This window comes from Arvicola amphibius, chromosome 12, assembly GCF_903992535.2.
Source record: "Arvicola amphibius chromosome 12, mArvAmp1.2, whole genome shotgun sequence".
Classification (NCBI taxonomy): Eukaryota; Metazoa; Chordata; class Mammalia; order Rodentia; family Cricetidae; genus Arvicola; species Arvicola amphibius.
This window is the reverse complement of record NC_052058.2, coordinates 59,428,814-59,445,375: the sequence shown is the minus strand read 5'-3', so window position 1 is coordinate 59,445,375 and position 16,562 is coordinate 59,428,814. Positions and strand designations below refer to the sequence as shown.

The window sequence follows — 16,562 nt, the reverse complement described above, 5'->3', positions numbered from 1 at the left end:
TCTGCTTTAGAAAGGTGAGAAAGCCGGGCGGTGGTGGCGCACGCCTTTAATCCCAGCACTCGGGAGGCAGAGGCAGGCGGATCTCTGTGAGTTCGAGGCCAGCCTGGTCTACAAGAGCTAGTTCCAGGACAGGCTTTAAAAAAAAAAAGCTGCAGAGAAACCCTGTCTCGAAAAACCAAAAAAAAAAAAAAAAAAGAAAGAAAAAAAAAAAATAGAAAGGTGAGAAAGACCTTGAATGTCTTCCAGGCAGAGGGGTAGGGCTTGGGGCCGCTGTTCCGAGAAGGTAACTGTGTAACTGGAAAGGTGAGCAGGCCAGTTTCTTCTTGAAAAATTGTTTTACTGGAACAATCTGAATCGGAAGATTTAGAAAAGACCAGGCTGCAGCAATATTTTGCTCCTGCCTGGTGACACCTGGTGAGTCAAGAGGTCAGTTTTAACTGCACCACAGGATTCTTTTTTTTGCCCTTTGACTGGCAAAACCGGAGACAAAGAAATGCCATGCCCTCATGGCCTACTCAACAGTGTTCTTAAAAATCCAGCAGGGGGAGCTCTAATATGCTTTAGAGCTCAAAATTTAAAAACAAAAGAAAAAAATTAAAGCAAACAGAAAAACAGAGAGGCATTGTGTCTTGTGAGCTGCCATGTCAGTTAACAAATATGCGGGGAAGAATAATTAAATGCTCACTGAGAGGCCAAGTGACAGCACTCGGTGTGTGTGTGTGTGTGTGTGTGTGTGTGTGTGTGTGTGTGTGTGTGTGGTGTATGTGTGCAGAGTGCCCCACAGACTTTTCTCTTTTCACAAGCCTATTGCTGTGAAGCAGTTAAACAGGGTTAGGGTTCTCACAGAAGAGGGAGCGAAGCTGACTTCTGGGCAAGCCTAGAAATTATTCTTTCCTTCTGAAAGGATCTTATTGTTTCTAGAGCAGTCTTGAACACTGGCTCAGAAACCACATTTGAAAACAGAATTTTCATTGTTGGTTGAAGGAGCTACCGACATACTAAATGGTCGAGTCCCTTGCTCAGTGGCCTGCTAGTTTTTTCTCTTTTCCTTCAAGTCAGAAAAATGCTGTGTTTGTAAAAATTGGTGCTAAAAGGGCAAGAAATCATAGGTCCCCTGGGCCATGTAAAGAAAGAATTAGAGCTTTCAAACACACACACACACACACACACACACACACACACACACACACACATCCTACTGGCAACAAAGAATTTTCTCAGGAAAACATTGAGGGTGTATGGACTTAGCTGGAGTCAGACTAATAGTTCACCTCCATTCTGGATGGTGGTTGGGATGGAATGGGTGAGCGGCCGTTCAACATGATCGGAACGACTTAACCTAAAGGAAAACGTTCAGTGATCCCTTCTACTCTCTTGCCAATACAAAGTCAAAGCTTTTGTCTTACGCCTTGATGGTGTGCCCACACCTAAAATTTTTATACAAGCTCCTGCAGAAACTTTAACTAGACCAATTCAGACCAAGAGTCACTAAATAAAGCCAGTCTAGACAGAAAATCTATGGAAACCATATGTCCTTCAGGCGTCTGTCTTACAAAGACGGCCATCGCCCTGGATAAATCCTTCACAAAATATGCTCTTAAGAAACCAGAGCTGTACAGCCACATGGAGAAGAGCTTAAGATGACGGCTGGACTTAGCGAAAATAGAGCCAAAATGTTTATAAATGCGAGGGTCTTGTTTCCGTGCACATCTGTGTGTAAACAGTTTGAAAGGATGGGCCAAGGTAGATATCATTTATATTTCCATTATTCTAGAAGGATCAAAAAAGTTTCCAGTTTTCTTCTTCCAGGCTCCCACAGAATGTTAGACAGAGGGATCTCAAAGCCGCTCTGTTCTCACCCGCAGAGAGCTGTTTTGAGTAAAACTGTACGTGGATGCGGCTAAAGAACCAGAACATTCTCTTCTGATTATTACCTCATCCTGCTGGCTGCCAAGCACAGCTAGAAGGCAGGTGTCCACCATAAGTAACTAGCAGAAGACTGCTCTACATAATGGTGTGTGGGGCCAGAGTGACAAAGGAAATCAGATCAGGGATAAATAAAGGAGGGGGCTGCAAGGGATTTGCAGTAAGAAGGGATGTGCGTTCCTAAACCTTGTTTTTCCAATTCCACATTGCCTTCTGGATGAGAGACAACAGTGTTACCTTCCCTACTCTTGCAGGATTGCACTGGGAGATGTGCTTTCATTTTAACCAAAGGTAGAGATTCTGCAGGGGAAAAGTAAAATATGCAAAATCCTATGACAAAAATAGCATTTCAAACGAGAATTGCAAACACTATGGAGACCATGAAACAGTTGTAAATTGCAAAGGTTCATTGGGCTCTCCCTAGACTTTCACTGAAATTCCCCATTCTGCAGGGAAGGGCACGGGGGAACAATATAGTAGGACTGGTAAGTGGCACTGACATGAGTGTCCCCATGTAATGTCCCCTCATCCAGAAGACTATGAATTATCAGTATGTACCAAACAGACTCACGGAGAAAAGGCCTTGAGTACAAACAGGGCGAAAGCTGTGAGACCATAACTTGAAGAAAGTCAAAAAGCTGCACCAGCTCAACGTGCGAGTGCACAGCAAACCATGTTTTCAAAAGCTAAAGATGCTGACTCTCTTTCAAGTATTAGATATTAAGATGTTGATAGAGTCATTTAGAGTATTGGAAGTATTAAGGCAAGGTAAACAATTACATTGCAGGGCAGAACACTATCCATTGTACCTTATAGACAAACAATTACATCAACATCTACTCATTATGGATTCCTGAACTGAACCATAGAGCATTTCACTAGGTTGACTGAAGTCTCCTGATGAGTTTCAGGGATTTTCTGAGTGCTGCTATTTATTGATAGTTCTAAAACTTGAAGTTGTATTTCATGCCAGTGGTTTACATACAGAATATGGATTTTATTTTGCTTTCAGTCTTAGGTAAGTAAAGGGAAATTCTTCCCATGCTTTGTCTAGTTAACACATTCACTAATGTTTCCTTAATTCTTCACCCCAGAAGCCAATAATTAAGATACTGTAGAACTTGCCTCACATGAAGGTTTATTATTTTAGTTATGAAAATAATTTCTGACACTATAGGGAGTGCTTTTTAAAAAACAGCAGCTATTTGGCTCAGTTTCTACAGATTTTCCTCGTGAATGCAATCAGAGTAGCAGAGAGTGGGACTGTCTTGTGCAGGTCCTGGAGCATAATACGCAAAGGAAGGTTTACTGGAAGGAAAAATTTCATTCAGTCTTAAAATTAGCTCTGAGAATAATCACACTATGAAGTTGAAGATATATAAATGGTTCAGAATGCATCTTATATAAGTATCCATTGTCAAGCAAACAACCCAAAAGATTACAGAATGCCCAAAATGTCTTTGTCACTGGGAACTGTATGGTACACTGCTATAATCTGAACACTTGGGAGATGGAGGCAAGATTAGGAATTCAAGGCTGGAGGTGGCTACACAGTAATTTCAAGGAAAGTGTGGAAATCATAACAAAACAAAATAGCCAAAAGAGGCTTTCTCTTCTCTTTCTGTCATAGGAAGTCTCATGCTAGATGTAATATACAATAAACATGAGTACTTGCAAATGAATGCTAGATTGTAGTATGCAGATGAAGGATGTGTCTAGACAATGTTGCTTCTGAATATCTAAAACCAAATGCGAGTGTTTGCTTGGTGGATGAAGTGGTATATTTGGTTGTAGAATAAGACCACTTCCTAGATTATACTGAAAGCCTCCTGAGGTCTTCTCATACTGCTCACCTCCTTTGTTGGAAGGAGTGTGATGGAGATGAGAGAGGATCTTACTCTATAGCTCTTGATGGCCTGAACTCATTATGTAGCCCAGCTTGGCTTCAAACTCATGATCCTTCTGCCTCAGCCTCCTAAGTTATAGGGCTATAGGTATATGCTGTCATGTCCACCTTTATTTTAACTTCTTTTAGTTTTCAAAATTTTCACCAAAGCCTTGGATATGTTTGTGGTAGAGTCTCTCTGATGATTTAGTCTTTATTTTCTTCTTTCTCTGTTTCTATACCAGCTTTCCCATCAAGGAAACAGGAAAAGGAGGGTGCTTATTGGTGAATCTCATTTTTTTTAACCTGAACATTCATGGGGTTCCCACAAGAGCAGAGAGGAGAGTAACTATACTTTGTCTTGTTTTCTGGTGTTTAGATCATTTCCATTATGAACAATTTCCTCTCTCTGAGTAATTGAAATCAGGGGGTTCTGCCCTGCCCCAATGATGCGGAGACATGGAGAATTTGGCTAATTGCCATTTCCATTACTCCCCTTCCCCCAGGCCTGTGGATGGAATGAGTTCATATGATTCGTGTGAACTGATTGTTTTGACTGAAAAACAAGAGTGGATATTTCTCCGTGCTTATGGGAATGGTTAAAAATAAGACATTGGAGCATTTGGTATTTGTGGTTTTGCCTATCATGTGGCTCTGATGCCTGAAGAGCAGCCAGATGTGAAGAATGAACCATGCCATGGAGGGGGTTTCTGAAAACCTAGTGGCATGTGACAATATCCTATGTTGGAATTCCATTTTGGGTTAGAGTTGCCATGTGATCCATACATACAAATACTCAAGTGATGTGGCATCTACAAACATGTACTGTCTCTCAGACCCAGAGCCTTCCCAGAAACCTTCGCTCTGGCACTGAAAACTCCAGCCTGACCAAAAGTATAATACCCCTTTGGCAGCAACATCAGTGAGCCAGATGGAGTCCATTTGGCAACTAAAGGGTGTAAATATGTGTTTAGATTCAGAGGGTCCCCCTGACAATGCTTACAATATGTTGGCATGAGTAAGCTAAGGAATTTCAATATCAGGCACTTTAGAAATTCAATGTTTAAGCAGCAATAGGAGTATGACAAGCAGGCGAAGCCATCCAACCCGCAGCTAAGTCCTCCCCTCCTTTCTTCTACTGCTGGAGTTAGGTGTCCTGAGCACATCCATAGAGCAAGATGCTGCATTTACGGTTTTATTTTGAATTTCCTGGCTCTCTAGCAAGGTTTGTCTAAATCTCACTTTTAATCTCTCATAGTAGCTGCTGAGTTGGAGGAATGGAAAAAAAAAGCCTGTTCTCATAATTTGCTGCTTGGCAGAAAGTTAGACATAAAAGAGCCATGGAGTCATACATCATGAGTCTCTGAAGCCTTTGAAAAACATCTAAGCAGGAGTGTCTGAATGTGGAGATTTCTTGAAAATCATCCTTTTCTTCCAGAGAGGGGAATGAGGGAGCATGGTGATGAGGCTCGAGTCTTAAGTGTGTCCATGAGTCTGGCGTGTCTGCTTACACTGGGTGGGGTATTTTTCCCCTTTTCTCTGAGCTGACATCAACTTGTATATAGGAACATTCAGCAGATTCCAGCTGCTGACTAGCCACAGGAAAAATAATCCCAACTGTGCGCTCTCTCTGGCCAGTGCCTCCTTGGCCAGACTCCTGTTTTGGCTGTCTTCCTCTATCAATCGGGTGAAGCCCAGGGCACAACTGGGCACCCTAAAATGCAGAAGGTCACTTGCATTGCAGTGACCGAGCTTAGCAACCTAGAGTTATTTGTTATTGACGTGGGACATGGAAGCAGTTGTGTTTGCTTAACTGAATGCCTGGCCCCACTCCTGGGCCAAGCAGCTTAGGGTAGGATGAAGTGTCTCCTGTCTGCATTTATGTTATTTGTGTTTTGCATTAGGTAAATCTTATTTTCCATCTTTGCTTTGACTCTCCTGCAGCATAGGATAGTGGAAAAGATAAGGGACACAATGAAAACAGAAAGGCAAACTGATGTCTGCCTAGACACTTGCACAAAGTTCACAAATTCTGACCTTTGGGACACTTGTGTGGTATATGTGGGCCTCACCTAAACAGACTGCCAGTCATTTAGTCTGTGGCAGGATGGAAACGTCTGTAGAAAATACATTCTACTTTGCTAGACCCAAGGACGAACCCGCCAAGGTAATCTAACCTTAAGTCGTATTAAAAACAGGATCCGAAGAGTGAAAACCTTTGACATTAACCACTGCTTCATTTCAGTACATTGTCATAAGAATTGAAACAGGACACTGGAATATGAATCGTCACGTAAACAGAACGGGCTTTTGGTGGTATACATAACAGAGGGCCTTAAATTAAAGTGGACGTTTGCTTTAGTGAACAGTGGTTGAAATTTTTGTTTCATTAAAGTACCATGAGCTCATCATTAAAACTCATGTTGAACCTTCAGCAAATTATTAATTACATTTGGAGGTTCCAGTCCCAGATTTTTCTTATAATATGGTTGCCTCACAAAATACCTGGAAAATAAGGATTTGTTACAATGACTCAAAGTTGTTCTGTTCTTAGCAATTATAGTTTTGAATAATATGGGTTTTTAAAAACTTTTAGATCCAGTTGCTAAAAATAAAAAACAGTTCCCTGACAAATCATAATATCTGATTATAATTTTTATTTTTTTATTAAAGGAAGAAGGCTGGGGGGAGAACAGAACGCTCACAGCTGACATCACAAATCACAAGGTGATTTTATCCTTTGTCCAAACGACACTTGGCTGCTAAAAATATCAGTTTTAGAGGGCTATTCAGGAGAAGAGCAGGGAAGTCAGGATGTTTCCATGTGTGACCAGAGGGGAAAGACACCCAGGCTAGTCACACGGGTTGTTTAATCTCCATGTATGCTGAGCCCCACGACTTCAAGGCTCAGCAGCTTCCTCCTTCACGGCGCCAAACCTTGACGTGGGGGATGCAAAGATATAAGAATGACGGGTTTGTGGTTTGTCCTGAAGTTCAGGGGACTGGCTAACGAAACCCCCAAATAAAAGGGATGTTGTATTAACTGTAATATCTAACAACCAATGGAATGGAAGAGTTGGGATTAGGGTTAAACAAGGCGGGCCACAGAGATCAAAGATTGAAAACTAAATTATGATGAAAGCCTATTGGCCTTAACTTCTGCAGTATGAGGGTATCTGTGGCGTCTTTGGAAAGAGAAAGAGACTTATACATCTTTCCGCATAGCTGGCTTAGTCATGAGGATGCTGAGATGTGGGGCTTCCCTGTGTGCTATCTTAAGTCAGGAAATCATAGAAGACACCAGTGAGAACCTCTGGTCAAGTCTTGATGCTGCCCCGAGGGCTGCCCACACACTATGGGGGCTTTTCTTTCTCTTTACTTTGGGGACTCCCAAGGGGCCATTTCTTGATTTCTGTCACCTAGGTGAGCTGAAGTAAAAACCAAATGGAATGAACCAGGCTGGGCCATTTTGAAAAAGAAGCCATCAGGGATGGTGAATGAGGGTGGGTCAAAGAAAGGGGCTTCTCTAGTTCAACTTTTTTTTTTTTTTTTAAGTGGAAGATTGAGTGATGAGGTAAATGAAGTCTCTTCATCCTTGGCTACAGGCCCCTCCCCTCCCCTTCTCTCCTTTGACCACTGCAAAACAGCTTTGTCTGTAGCTTGGTCCAAGGGAAGGGGAGATGACAAAGGAAATGGGGCCAGGGTTCGCCATTGCCAGGAAACACACACTCCGATTCAGCTCATTAGTTCTCTTAATGTCAAAGGCTGTGAGTTCCAATTAACTAATTTTAAAAAGCGCTAACTGAAAATAGCTATGCTAACCCTGACGTTGGTGTCTGATGATGACTGGGATCTGCGATGAAGAGAAGTGGACTCCAAAGAGGTGGTGTTGTTTGCTTGAGACCATCCTTCTAAATAGAGCCCTGGCTGGCGTGTATTTTCAAACAGAGAACTTGAATGGAGATAGTCAAGCCATGAGAAAAACATCCCAAAGATCATGGATTTGCGTATACTCAGTTTAGCAATGACAGAAGCAGGCGTGCTAGTTGAGTCTCCCTGGGATGCTCCCCAGTTCGGGTGGAATTAATTAAAACAGGCATGCAGTTTGCAGTATTTCCTGCTCTCCCACCAAAAGGCTCCAAACACAGAGACCAGAACAGCCGGCCAGAGAAGCTGAGCATAGCTGAGCCAAAATAACTCCAGCACCTTGCCCCTGCCTCTCCCTTTGTACTGAAATGGAAATATACAGTAAAGACTCTGGTTAAAAAGACAGTGCATTCAAGGTTTTTGAGCCACATCAAGGGCTTTGATGACCTTGAAATAGGGTGAAAATAAGTCACTCAAAATATCAGAAGGAAAACTGCCCAGGCACATAGTAGGATGGTTGAGATTTTGTTTCTAGAAATTCAGCTATTGTCTTTGTAACATGAAAGGCCCATAGGAAGCTAGAAGGTGACCTTTTGTGCCGTGTTGTCCTGTTGTAAGTTTCTGACTGAAAAGGAAGAAGGTCCCTTAAGAAAGCAAAGAACTTTGTAGGTGGGGGCATGGAGTGGGGGATCGGATTTTCTCCTTGAAAAGCTGAACATTATTTTCCTGGAGATGATGGATGGGGGCTTGCTTTCTTTCTTTCTTTCTCTCTCTCTCTCTCTCTCTCTCTCTCTCTCTCTCTCTCTCTCTCTCTTTCTTTCTTTTTTAGAGAAAATGGAAGCAAATTATGGAGGGAAGAGAATAATATATAGACAGTAGAGGAAGGAGTTTCAATAAGAGCTTTCTTCATTTTCTCCCTCCCCCCTTTCTTTTTTCTTTCTTTTTTTGTTTTTTGAAATCTTAAACCTCATTTCTGGCTTGCATTTGGTAGGATTCCTGCTCTGGCTTTTATTAAAAACAGGCATGTGTTCAGAATCTTCCATCTAAAGCAAGGCTTTAATAGGCGTCGGGACCCTGCCCGGCCTCCAGCTCTGCTCAGGTGACTCCCACCACAGGGATTCCCTCCCAGCCTGCTTTGCTGGCCCTCAATCTTGAGGGCTCAGCACAAAACAACCAGCTTTCCCTCTTTCAATTCAAACTCTTCGTTTCTGTTTTAAATTTAGGGCGGTACACAAAGCCAGATCAAGTTAAGTCTGGCTTTAACTTGAGAGCATTCTAAAAATTTTGAATAGCTCAACTGTTGTCCTACAAATTCCCCTATGAGCAAGTGAGGTCTTCTCAAACCTGGTGGCTCCCCCTCCTTGGCAATTCAGCGTGACTTACTGACTCCCACCCTTCTGCCTGCGTGCAAGCTCAGAAATACCAAAGCTAACTCCACCCTGCTTAGCAGATCAGTTTAGCATCCGAAAGCTGATTTTTCTGAAGAGCACTGGCAAGCTGGCTTATTGGAAACCAAGAAGGAAAGCGGTCAAGCGAGCAGGCAAGACATGCACACTCATTCCTGAGTGCTGCACCGCCACAGGTCCTTCTGGCTCCTTCTCATAGCAAAACAGACAAAACAGCAGAGTTCAAGGCTCCCTCTGGACTCTGCCTTTGCACTCTCACACCCCTCCCCTCCCCTCCCCTCCCCCCTTCCCTCGCAGCCTCCATACCATCCTGGCTCAGCAGCAGACGGCAGACACTTTCCCAGTCAATTTGAGGTTTTCTAAAACAATAAACTCGATCTTGCTTGTAGCAACATTCAATGTTGAAATGCATGTTTTTGATGTGGAAAGGAAATTCTTCTGCACACTGCAGAGCAGTGGTTGACAAGGAGAGTAGGGGTTTACCTCCCTGAGGGACAGCAGCCTGTCTGTATTTTCAGTGGTCACGACTGGGAGGAGGACACAACTGACAGCCAGTGACTGGAGGCCAGGGATGCTGTTAATCATCCTCCGATGCACAGAAGAGCCGCCATAGCAGAAATGTCAGGCTCTGGGCCACCGGGTACCAGCCTCTACTGTGGTAGTTGAGCTTGGGCTCTCAAGTCAGGCTACTAGAGATTGGAGCCTGGTGGAATGACACTGGGCATGCTGTTTCACCCCACTGTCTATGCGTAAAATATAAATACTAGTCTATTTTATTAGATGCTTGAGCCTTAAATACAAAGGTATGTGGAAAACTTTTAGGACAACACTCATATTGAGAGCAAAATAGATATTACTTAAAATTTCGCTCAGTTTCAGACAAATCAGAAGTCTACTAGTATTGTCTCATCTTGAGATCTGAGCAGTAACACCACCGTTTTCTTTATTTCCTCGATGAGGAACTTATATCTTGGGGGTGAATGCGTCACCCAGATCTTATGGCTTCAAAGCTAAGTTATTGCACACCCTTTTGTCTAGCAGTTTGGGGTTCTCTTTCCTCTGTCCATTACCACTAAAGCCTTGAGGATCAAAACACAAGCGGCACGGCGATAAAGATCCTTTGTGGGTGGTGGGCAGTGCTGTGTGTTACAGCTTTCTTCAGGCTTTGCTGGATGGGGCATGTGAATATTCTAATTCTCTGGACTACATAATGTTTTACTTCATGCATGGGACACTTTTGTCTTTACATTTTCTGATTTTGTGGGGGTAAAACTTGGAAAAATGTCAGAAATGACTGTATATTGACCGTATGGATGAAGGTAAGAATCTAGCTTTAACTCAGCATGTTTCAGGCTCCATTACTGATTAGTTTATATTGCTTGACAACTAGACCAGAAAATCTGCTTAGAGTTGTCAAAATTATTCAATTACACAGCCGTCTATCTGATACATAATCCTTAGGTCTACATTACAATCTCTGTAGATTAATTGGCTAGACTATTCTTAGTTTACATTAAAGTTAGTGATATTGGGGTCATAGTGCAGAGAGCAGACGGATAAAGTTCCTTGAGTCAATGGTTTTCTAGATTGCTTTGGGTAATGGAGAAGTCAAGATCTTAGTCCATGCACCCCTCGTGACTTACACACAGCTGTTTCTTTCAAAGCCCTGGGTCGGGCCCTACTACCCAGCTGGTAAAACACCATTCACCAGGTCCCATTTGCTTTGGTCTCAAAAATGAGAGATTCAAGTCTGTGCCAGGGATCTCTGTGAGTTCGAGGCCAGCCTGGTCTACAAGAGCTAGTTCCAGGCCAGGCTCTAAAAAAAGCTGCAGAGAAACCCTGTCTCGAAAAACAACAAAAAAAAAAAAAGAAAAAAAAAAAGAAAATAGAGTCAAGTCTGTGCCAGTTGGTAAATGAGAGGCTCCAATGATCACACAGGACTTCTTAGTAGGCTTAGGCACTATAATTTGTCTTGTGCTCACTGCCCCAACTGCCAGTGTGAAAATCACAAATATGGACAGTAAGATGTTTGCAAAGTTTTTTTTTGTTTTTGTTTTGTTTTTCAAATAAATATGTCTGTCACACTGAGAAGAGAACCAGGGAGGACCTTGGGGAGCACCTGCAGCACAGTTTGCTTACCTGGGAACGCTGGGGGGAGCTCTCGTAGGTCTGGATGGAACTTGCGGAGGGGTTCCGAAGGAGTCGCTGCTGCTGGGAAAAGGAGGTAACGGGCCAGGGCGGAATGGGACTGGAGGAGCCCCAGAGTGGGGACCTGGAGAGGGAATGGCAGGGGCTGGTCCGCGGCCAGATGTGGGCCTTGTGAGGGGAGCACTTAGAGTTGGCCGCCTCTGGGTGGTGGGACTTGGAGGAGGTGACCTGAGAAAAGAGACAAAGTTTTCAATTGTGCAGTCTTTCTTTTTTAATTAACCTTTTTAAAAGCAGTTTTGTAATTTCCTGGTTGCCTTTTAAAATTAATTTATTTTTGGCTATATAACTATGATATGTGTTAGAAGATGACCACGTACTTGAAAGGATAAATGCTTAGATTTTGGTTTACTTCCCCACTTTCTGGAAAAAATCAATAGCAGTTGCTGGTGTTTCTTTTAAACATATAGGTATGTGAATATTTTCTCATATATATCTATATGATATATATCATAATCCACACTCTTATCTTTCCATCTGGGGAAACTCAGCACTATTTTACTCTTTTAATAACCATGTGGTGGTTTGAAAGAGAATGGCCCCCAAAGGGAGCCATTAGGAGCCATACTATTAGGAGGTGTGGCCTTGTTGGAGGAAGTGTGTCACTGTGGGGTGGGCTTTGAGGTCTCTTTTGCTAGAGCCTCCCTCAATGTGGCAGATGGACCATTTCCTGTTGCCTTATGATCAAGATGTAGCCAGCACCATGCCTTCTGCACACTGCCATGCTCCCCACCATGATGATAATGAACTGAGTCTCTGAACTGTAAGCCGCCTTCTCAGTGAAATGGTTTCCTTTATAAGAGTTGCCATGGTCATGGTATCTTTTTACAGAAAAAAAAAAAAACCTCAAGTTTCATTGTAAGAATTCATTAAACTTGTTCATGAAAGGAGCTGGCATACTTTGACCCCTGCTGAACTTTTCTTTTTTCCTTTAGGGTCTGTATCCTTAGAAACAGAGTGGACATGGCCAGTAGCACTCAGGTGCCATGGAGCTTCCTCGCTACCTGCGTGAATGCTGGAGCCAGGAGTCGTCTACTGGAGGTGGGGCTGGGGTTGACACAGTGGCTGTGCTGATGTCACCAATAATCACAAGGGCTTCTTTCAGGGCTTGGTACATTCGGAGCATCTCATCCCGGCGCTGAGCCTGCTCAGCAGACTCCTCCATCAGAGTGTTTTGGTCCTCAGAAGAATAGAGTTGTGCTAGGAGTTCAGAGTTGATGAAGTCTTTAACCTGTAAGAACGATTAAAATGAGAAGGAACAGACACAGACTCTGTGGCTACAGCCCATGAATGTGGGGAAAAGGGAAAAGGCATACAGCTATCTTATTTGCCTCTGCAGTGGTGCACAGAAAGGTTTCCCCTCTGCCTTTGGACTTTCAAAACGATGATGGCATGATAGCTGAAGAAAGGGAAAACCTTGGGGCTCGTTAGCTGTGGGAAGGTCTCGTGAGGCTGTTAGAAGCCATTTGACTTATGTAGCAGGAAGGTCCCGTGAGGTGAACAGCATTACTTTCAATAGATGATGCAAAGTAAGCTTTGTAGTTCAACAAATTTTCTATTTCGTAGCAGTCTTAATCCTTTAGCTAATTTTTTTTAACCAAAATAATCAAACATTATTGAAGTTTTCAGGATATGGTAAAAAGCAAAATTAGTACATATAAGTGGATATTAAATACTGATTATAGTTGCATATATACATATATGCAGTTATATATATATACATATACACATATGTGTGTGTATATATACTTATAATGTAAGTTGATTTTAAGGAAAGTAAAAGGGACACGTTGTGTTTTCTAGAAGTTTACAAGGAAAGTCAGTTAACTGTCCAGAGGACTGGACATGAGGCTTCATCGATGTAACAGATTCATAAACAAGCACATAAGTCTTAGTTGAGCAATATTTTGTAGCAGGATGGGAATAGAAAGGGTATATAACAGAGAAGGAAAGTGGTCCAGTCCCCATGTTTTTATCAGATCTAAGCATCAGCCAACCACTTTATACAAAAGGAAGGAGGCTATATCAGCTGATCTATGATAAAATGTCCCGATATCATTGAATATAAATGCATTTCCATACTAAATTTGAGAGAATGAATGTGCAAATCAATGAAATACATTTCCCAAATTCCTTTAAAGGTTATATGACTTAATTCACCGTAAGTGATTAAATAAAACTTCACAGATGCAGAAACATAGGGAATATTTCAGTAACTTTTCCAAGGTCATACAGCTGTAAGTTCAGCCTAAAATCTTCAAACCAAATTTCTGAAAACATATCATGAGGTTTAAATGCTTAGAAAAAAACAACTTATATTTCTTTGTCTTCTCTTTGTCTTCATTTTATTTATTTGTTTTTTGTTTTCCTGGAATTTGCTCTGTGGACCACACTGGTCTCAGCCTCAGGGCTCTGCCTGCCTCCTCTGTGCTGGGATTAAAGGCATGTGTCACCACTACCTGGCTCTTTCTTTATCTTCCTCTCATGCTGGTCATCCAGGGCCTTTTGTGTAAGTGTAGACTCCACCATTGATCTATACAATCAGCTTTACTTTGATAGTTTGGAGCAGCTAACAAGTATGATAATTAATTTAAACTAAGAAAAATAAGCCAATTTAAAGTTTCCAGTTCTTCTGTTATTTGAGAAAGCTACATTTTACCTGGATTACTTAGATCTAGATAAAATGCCAAAACATTTTTGTTTAAAATTCAGAATGATGACAGGACACCTATCAGGTGCTCAGTTAAGATTCCTGAATTATAGTTAAGATTATTATTCAATCTAAAACGCATGTTTTTTTTTTAATGGATTGTTTTTTAAATTGAGAACACTGGAAGAGGGCAAAAGCGCAGGGCTGCAGGCCGGTTAGCTCCTATAGTTGAAGTCAATGGGTCACGTGGGTCAAGAGGACGGAATGTCTTCCTGTGTTCTCTTTTGTGTAGCAGTTGTGTATGTAGTTCATACCGCTGGAAGGAGAGCAGTCCAGTTTAGCTGGTATATAACCCTTAGATGTTAGTATAGTCAATCACTGTGAATATAACTTCCAGTCCTGGTCCAAGACTAAGATCACAGACAGAGAGCTGGGGTTGCGTGTACCTCTGTGGGGTCAATCCTGTCTGACCTTCATGATTTTCTGAGCAGTTTGGGGATTTGCAAAGACAGACTGACCCAGAATATGTGTTGATGAGCCTTCAAGATGGTCTTATTGTGGGGAAACCAACAGAGTTCCCTGTAAACTAAGAGTGATTCAAACATGGTCGAGATGTAATGCATACTGTTCAGGGGACTGTCTGGCAGGTATAAAAAGTAAATTTGATCAGTAAATCTAGGGCAAAATATGAGTGAGATCTCTGGTACTAATGAAAAGTATCTAAACTTTATCCATTTGGCAGTATGAGATCGTGCAAGGCTTTTGACAAGTAAGTGAAATAAATTATTAGAAAAATTAATCTGGTTTTATTCTTTTTTCTTTTTTTTTTTTTTTTGGTTTTTCGAGACAGGGTTTCTCTGCAGCTTTTTTAGAGCCTGTCCTGGAACTAGCTCTTGTAGACCAGGCTGGCCTCGAACTCACAGAGATCCGCCTGCCTCTGCCTCCCAAGTGCTGGGATTAAAGGCGTGCGCCACCACCGCCCGGCTTCTGGTTTTAATTGAAAAAAAAAATGCAAGCTTAGTAGTAGAGATAGACCCAATAGGAGGCTATGGTTTAATTCATGGAATGATGATTGGTGCCACAGAATGGAAAAGATGGGTACCTGTGAACATTACAAAGGAAAAGCCATCTGGCGGTGTCTGCATGAGAAGGGCAAGGAAGAAAATAACCGGTGGCAGGTGGCTCTGGCCTTGATAACTGACACTCAAGTGGCAAAAAGGAAAGTCGGATTTTGAAGAAAGGGAGACAATCTGGCCTTAGGAATATTTCATGGTCTTTGAAGGTTTATTCCTTTCTAAACACACATGCAGGTGTCCATGGAGGCAGAGACATTTGTACAGACCTTTCATGGTGGGGTGTGTGCGCGCACACTTGGATAAGAGGTGCAACTTACAACTCAAAGCCAGATGATTTCCCTGGCCTCAATGATCAGTGGGGTTGAGCTCTTTTGAAGCTTTACATCTTGCTGGAATGCCACTTAGGTCCTATTAAACACAATTTTAAACGATGTTCCAAAAATAGTTCCGAAGCAGATCTGAAGTATGAGTCAACAGTTCAATTACGGAATGAAATAATGAGCCCTGATACTACACACTGCAGCTTACCTGCTGGCCGTCATGTCTTCATTTGTCAATAAGTGCTTAAAGAACCAGAATTGGTTAACATTTTGTGTGTGTGTGTGGGGGGGGGGGATGTAAGGAAAGGTTTAGGCTGTCTTCTAGGTAGCCTAGCCTACCCTTACATTTCAACGCTACAACTAGATTTTGGAACAACAACCCCAGATGATGAGGTTGGGAACATTGCATGAGGGGGTTCCAGATACTTTAGGGGTTTTCTGAGCCATCTGGGTGTCAAATATTTAAAGCAAGCATTCTGCAATGTAATTAGAGACTCGGTAGATTTTCCTTAGGTGATAGCATTTGGAAAATACCTCAGAGAACAGAACAGACCAATTATACTTGGACGGGATAGTTGGAGCAATATTTATGCTTTTAATTATAACACCTTATAACCTATACATCTTTGTGTGCCTCACAAAAATTCTCACACACAAAATCCCTTTCCAGCTCAAACTCTGCAGGCTAAATAAACAGGCATTACCACACCATGTCCCAGCGCTCAGTGTAAAGGAATGTGAGGTCATTAAAAACGTTCCACATGTTTTCCTCCTAACTTTTAACCCTTCCCTAGTCCCCTGAAGATGTTTGGCTCTTTATCTTAAACTTCTTTTGTTATGACTGAGCCATTTTAACACTTTCACCAGGAGACAGTTGGGTTGCCTGGGAGACAGTTTCACTGAAATCCAGTCTCTACAGGGTAGTCTCTGCATGAGGCAGGGCACTGTGGCTCACTCACGTGTATAAAATTTTTCACTGAGTAATTTCATTTTGTTCATCTGGGGATGTGCCACCCAGGTCATTGCCCTCCCACCTCCCTTCCTTCTGCTCCCCCTGCCCCCGCCCCATGTATTTGGTTCATTCATTTTTCTTCTACAAAATACAACCTCTATGGATTCAAAATGCTGGGCAAAGGAGGCCAGAAAGACGTACATGCTGAGAGATCCAAAGTTTGGAGATGGGCAAAATATAAGAAAGAGTGGAGTGTTCCTTGGTTGGGGCTGAAG

At 42.3% G+C, this 16,562-nt stretch overlaps 1 protein-coding gene across 2 annotated transcripts in view; it reads right to left on the bottom strand.

Moving 5' to 3' along the window:
* Dnm3 (dynamin 3) overlaps positions 1-16,562 on the bottom strand; it is a 466,696-nt gene that overhangs the window by 16,524 nt on the left and 433,610 nt on the right. The window contains exons 18-20 of one of the 2 annotated variants that reach the window (XM_038349304.2): positions 12,294-12,520; positions 11,224-11,460; positions 6,449-6,748 (exon numbers count right to left, since the gene is read on the bottom strand). In XM_038349304.2, coding sequence (XP_038205232.1) covers positions 6,712-6,748; positions 11,224-11,460; positions 12,294-12,520 — 501 coding nt within the window. In that variant the 3' untranslated portion in view covers positions 6,449-6,711. Of the gene's footprint in view, positions 1-6,448; positions 6,749-11,223; positions 11,461-12,293; positions 12,521-16,562 lie in introns of those variants that run through there. The other variant, XM_038349305.2, reaches the window with a different exon arrangement.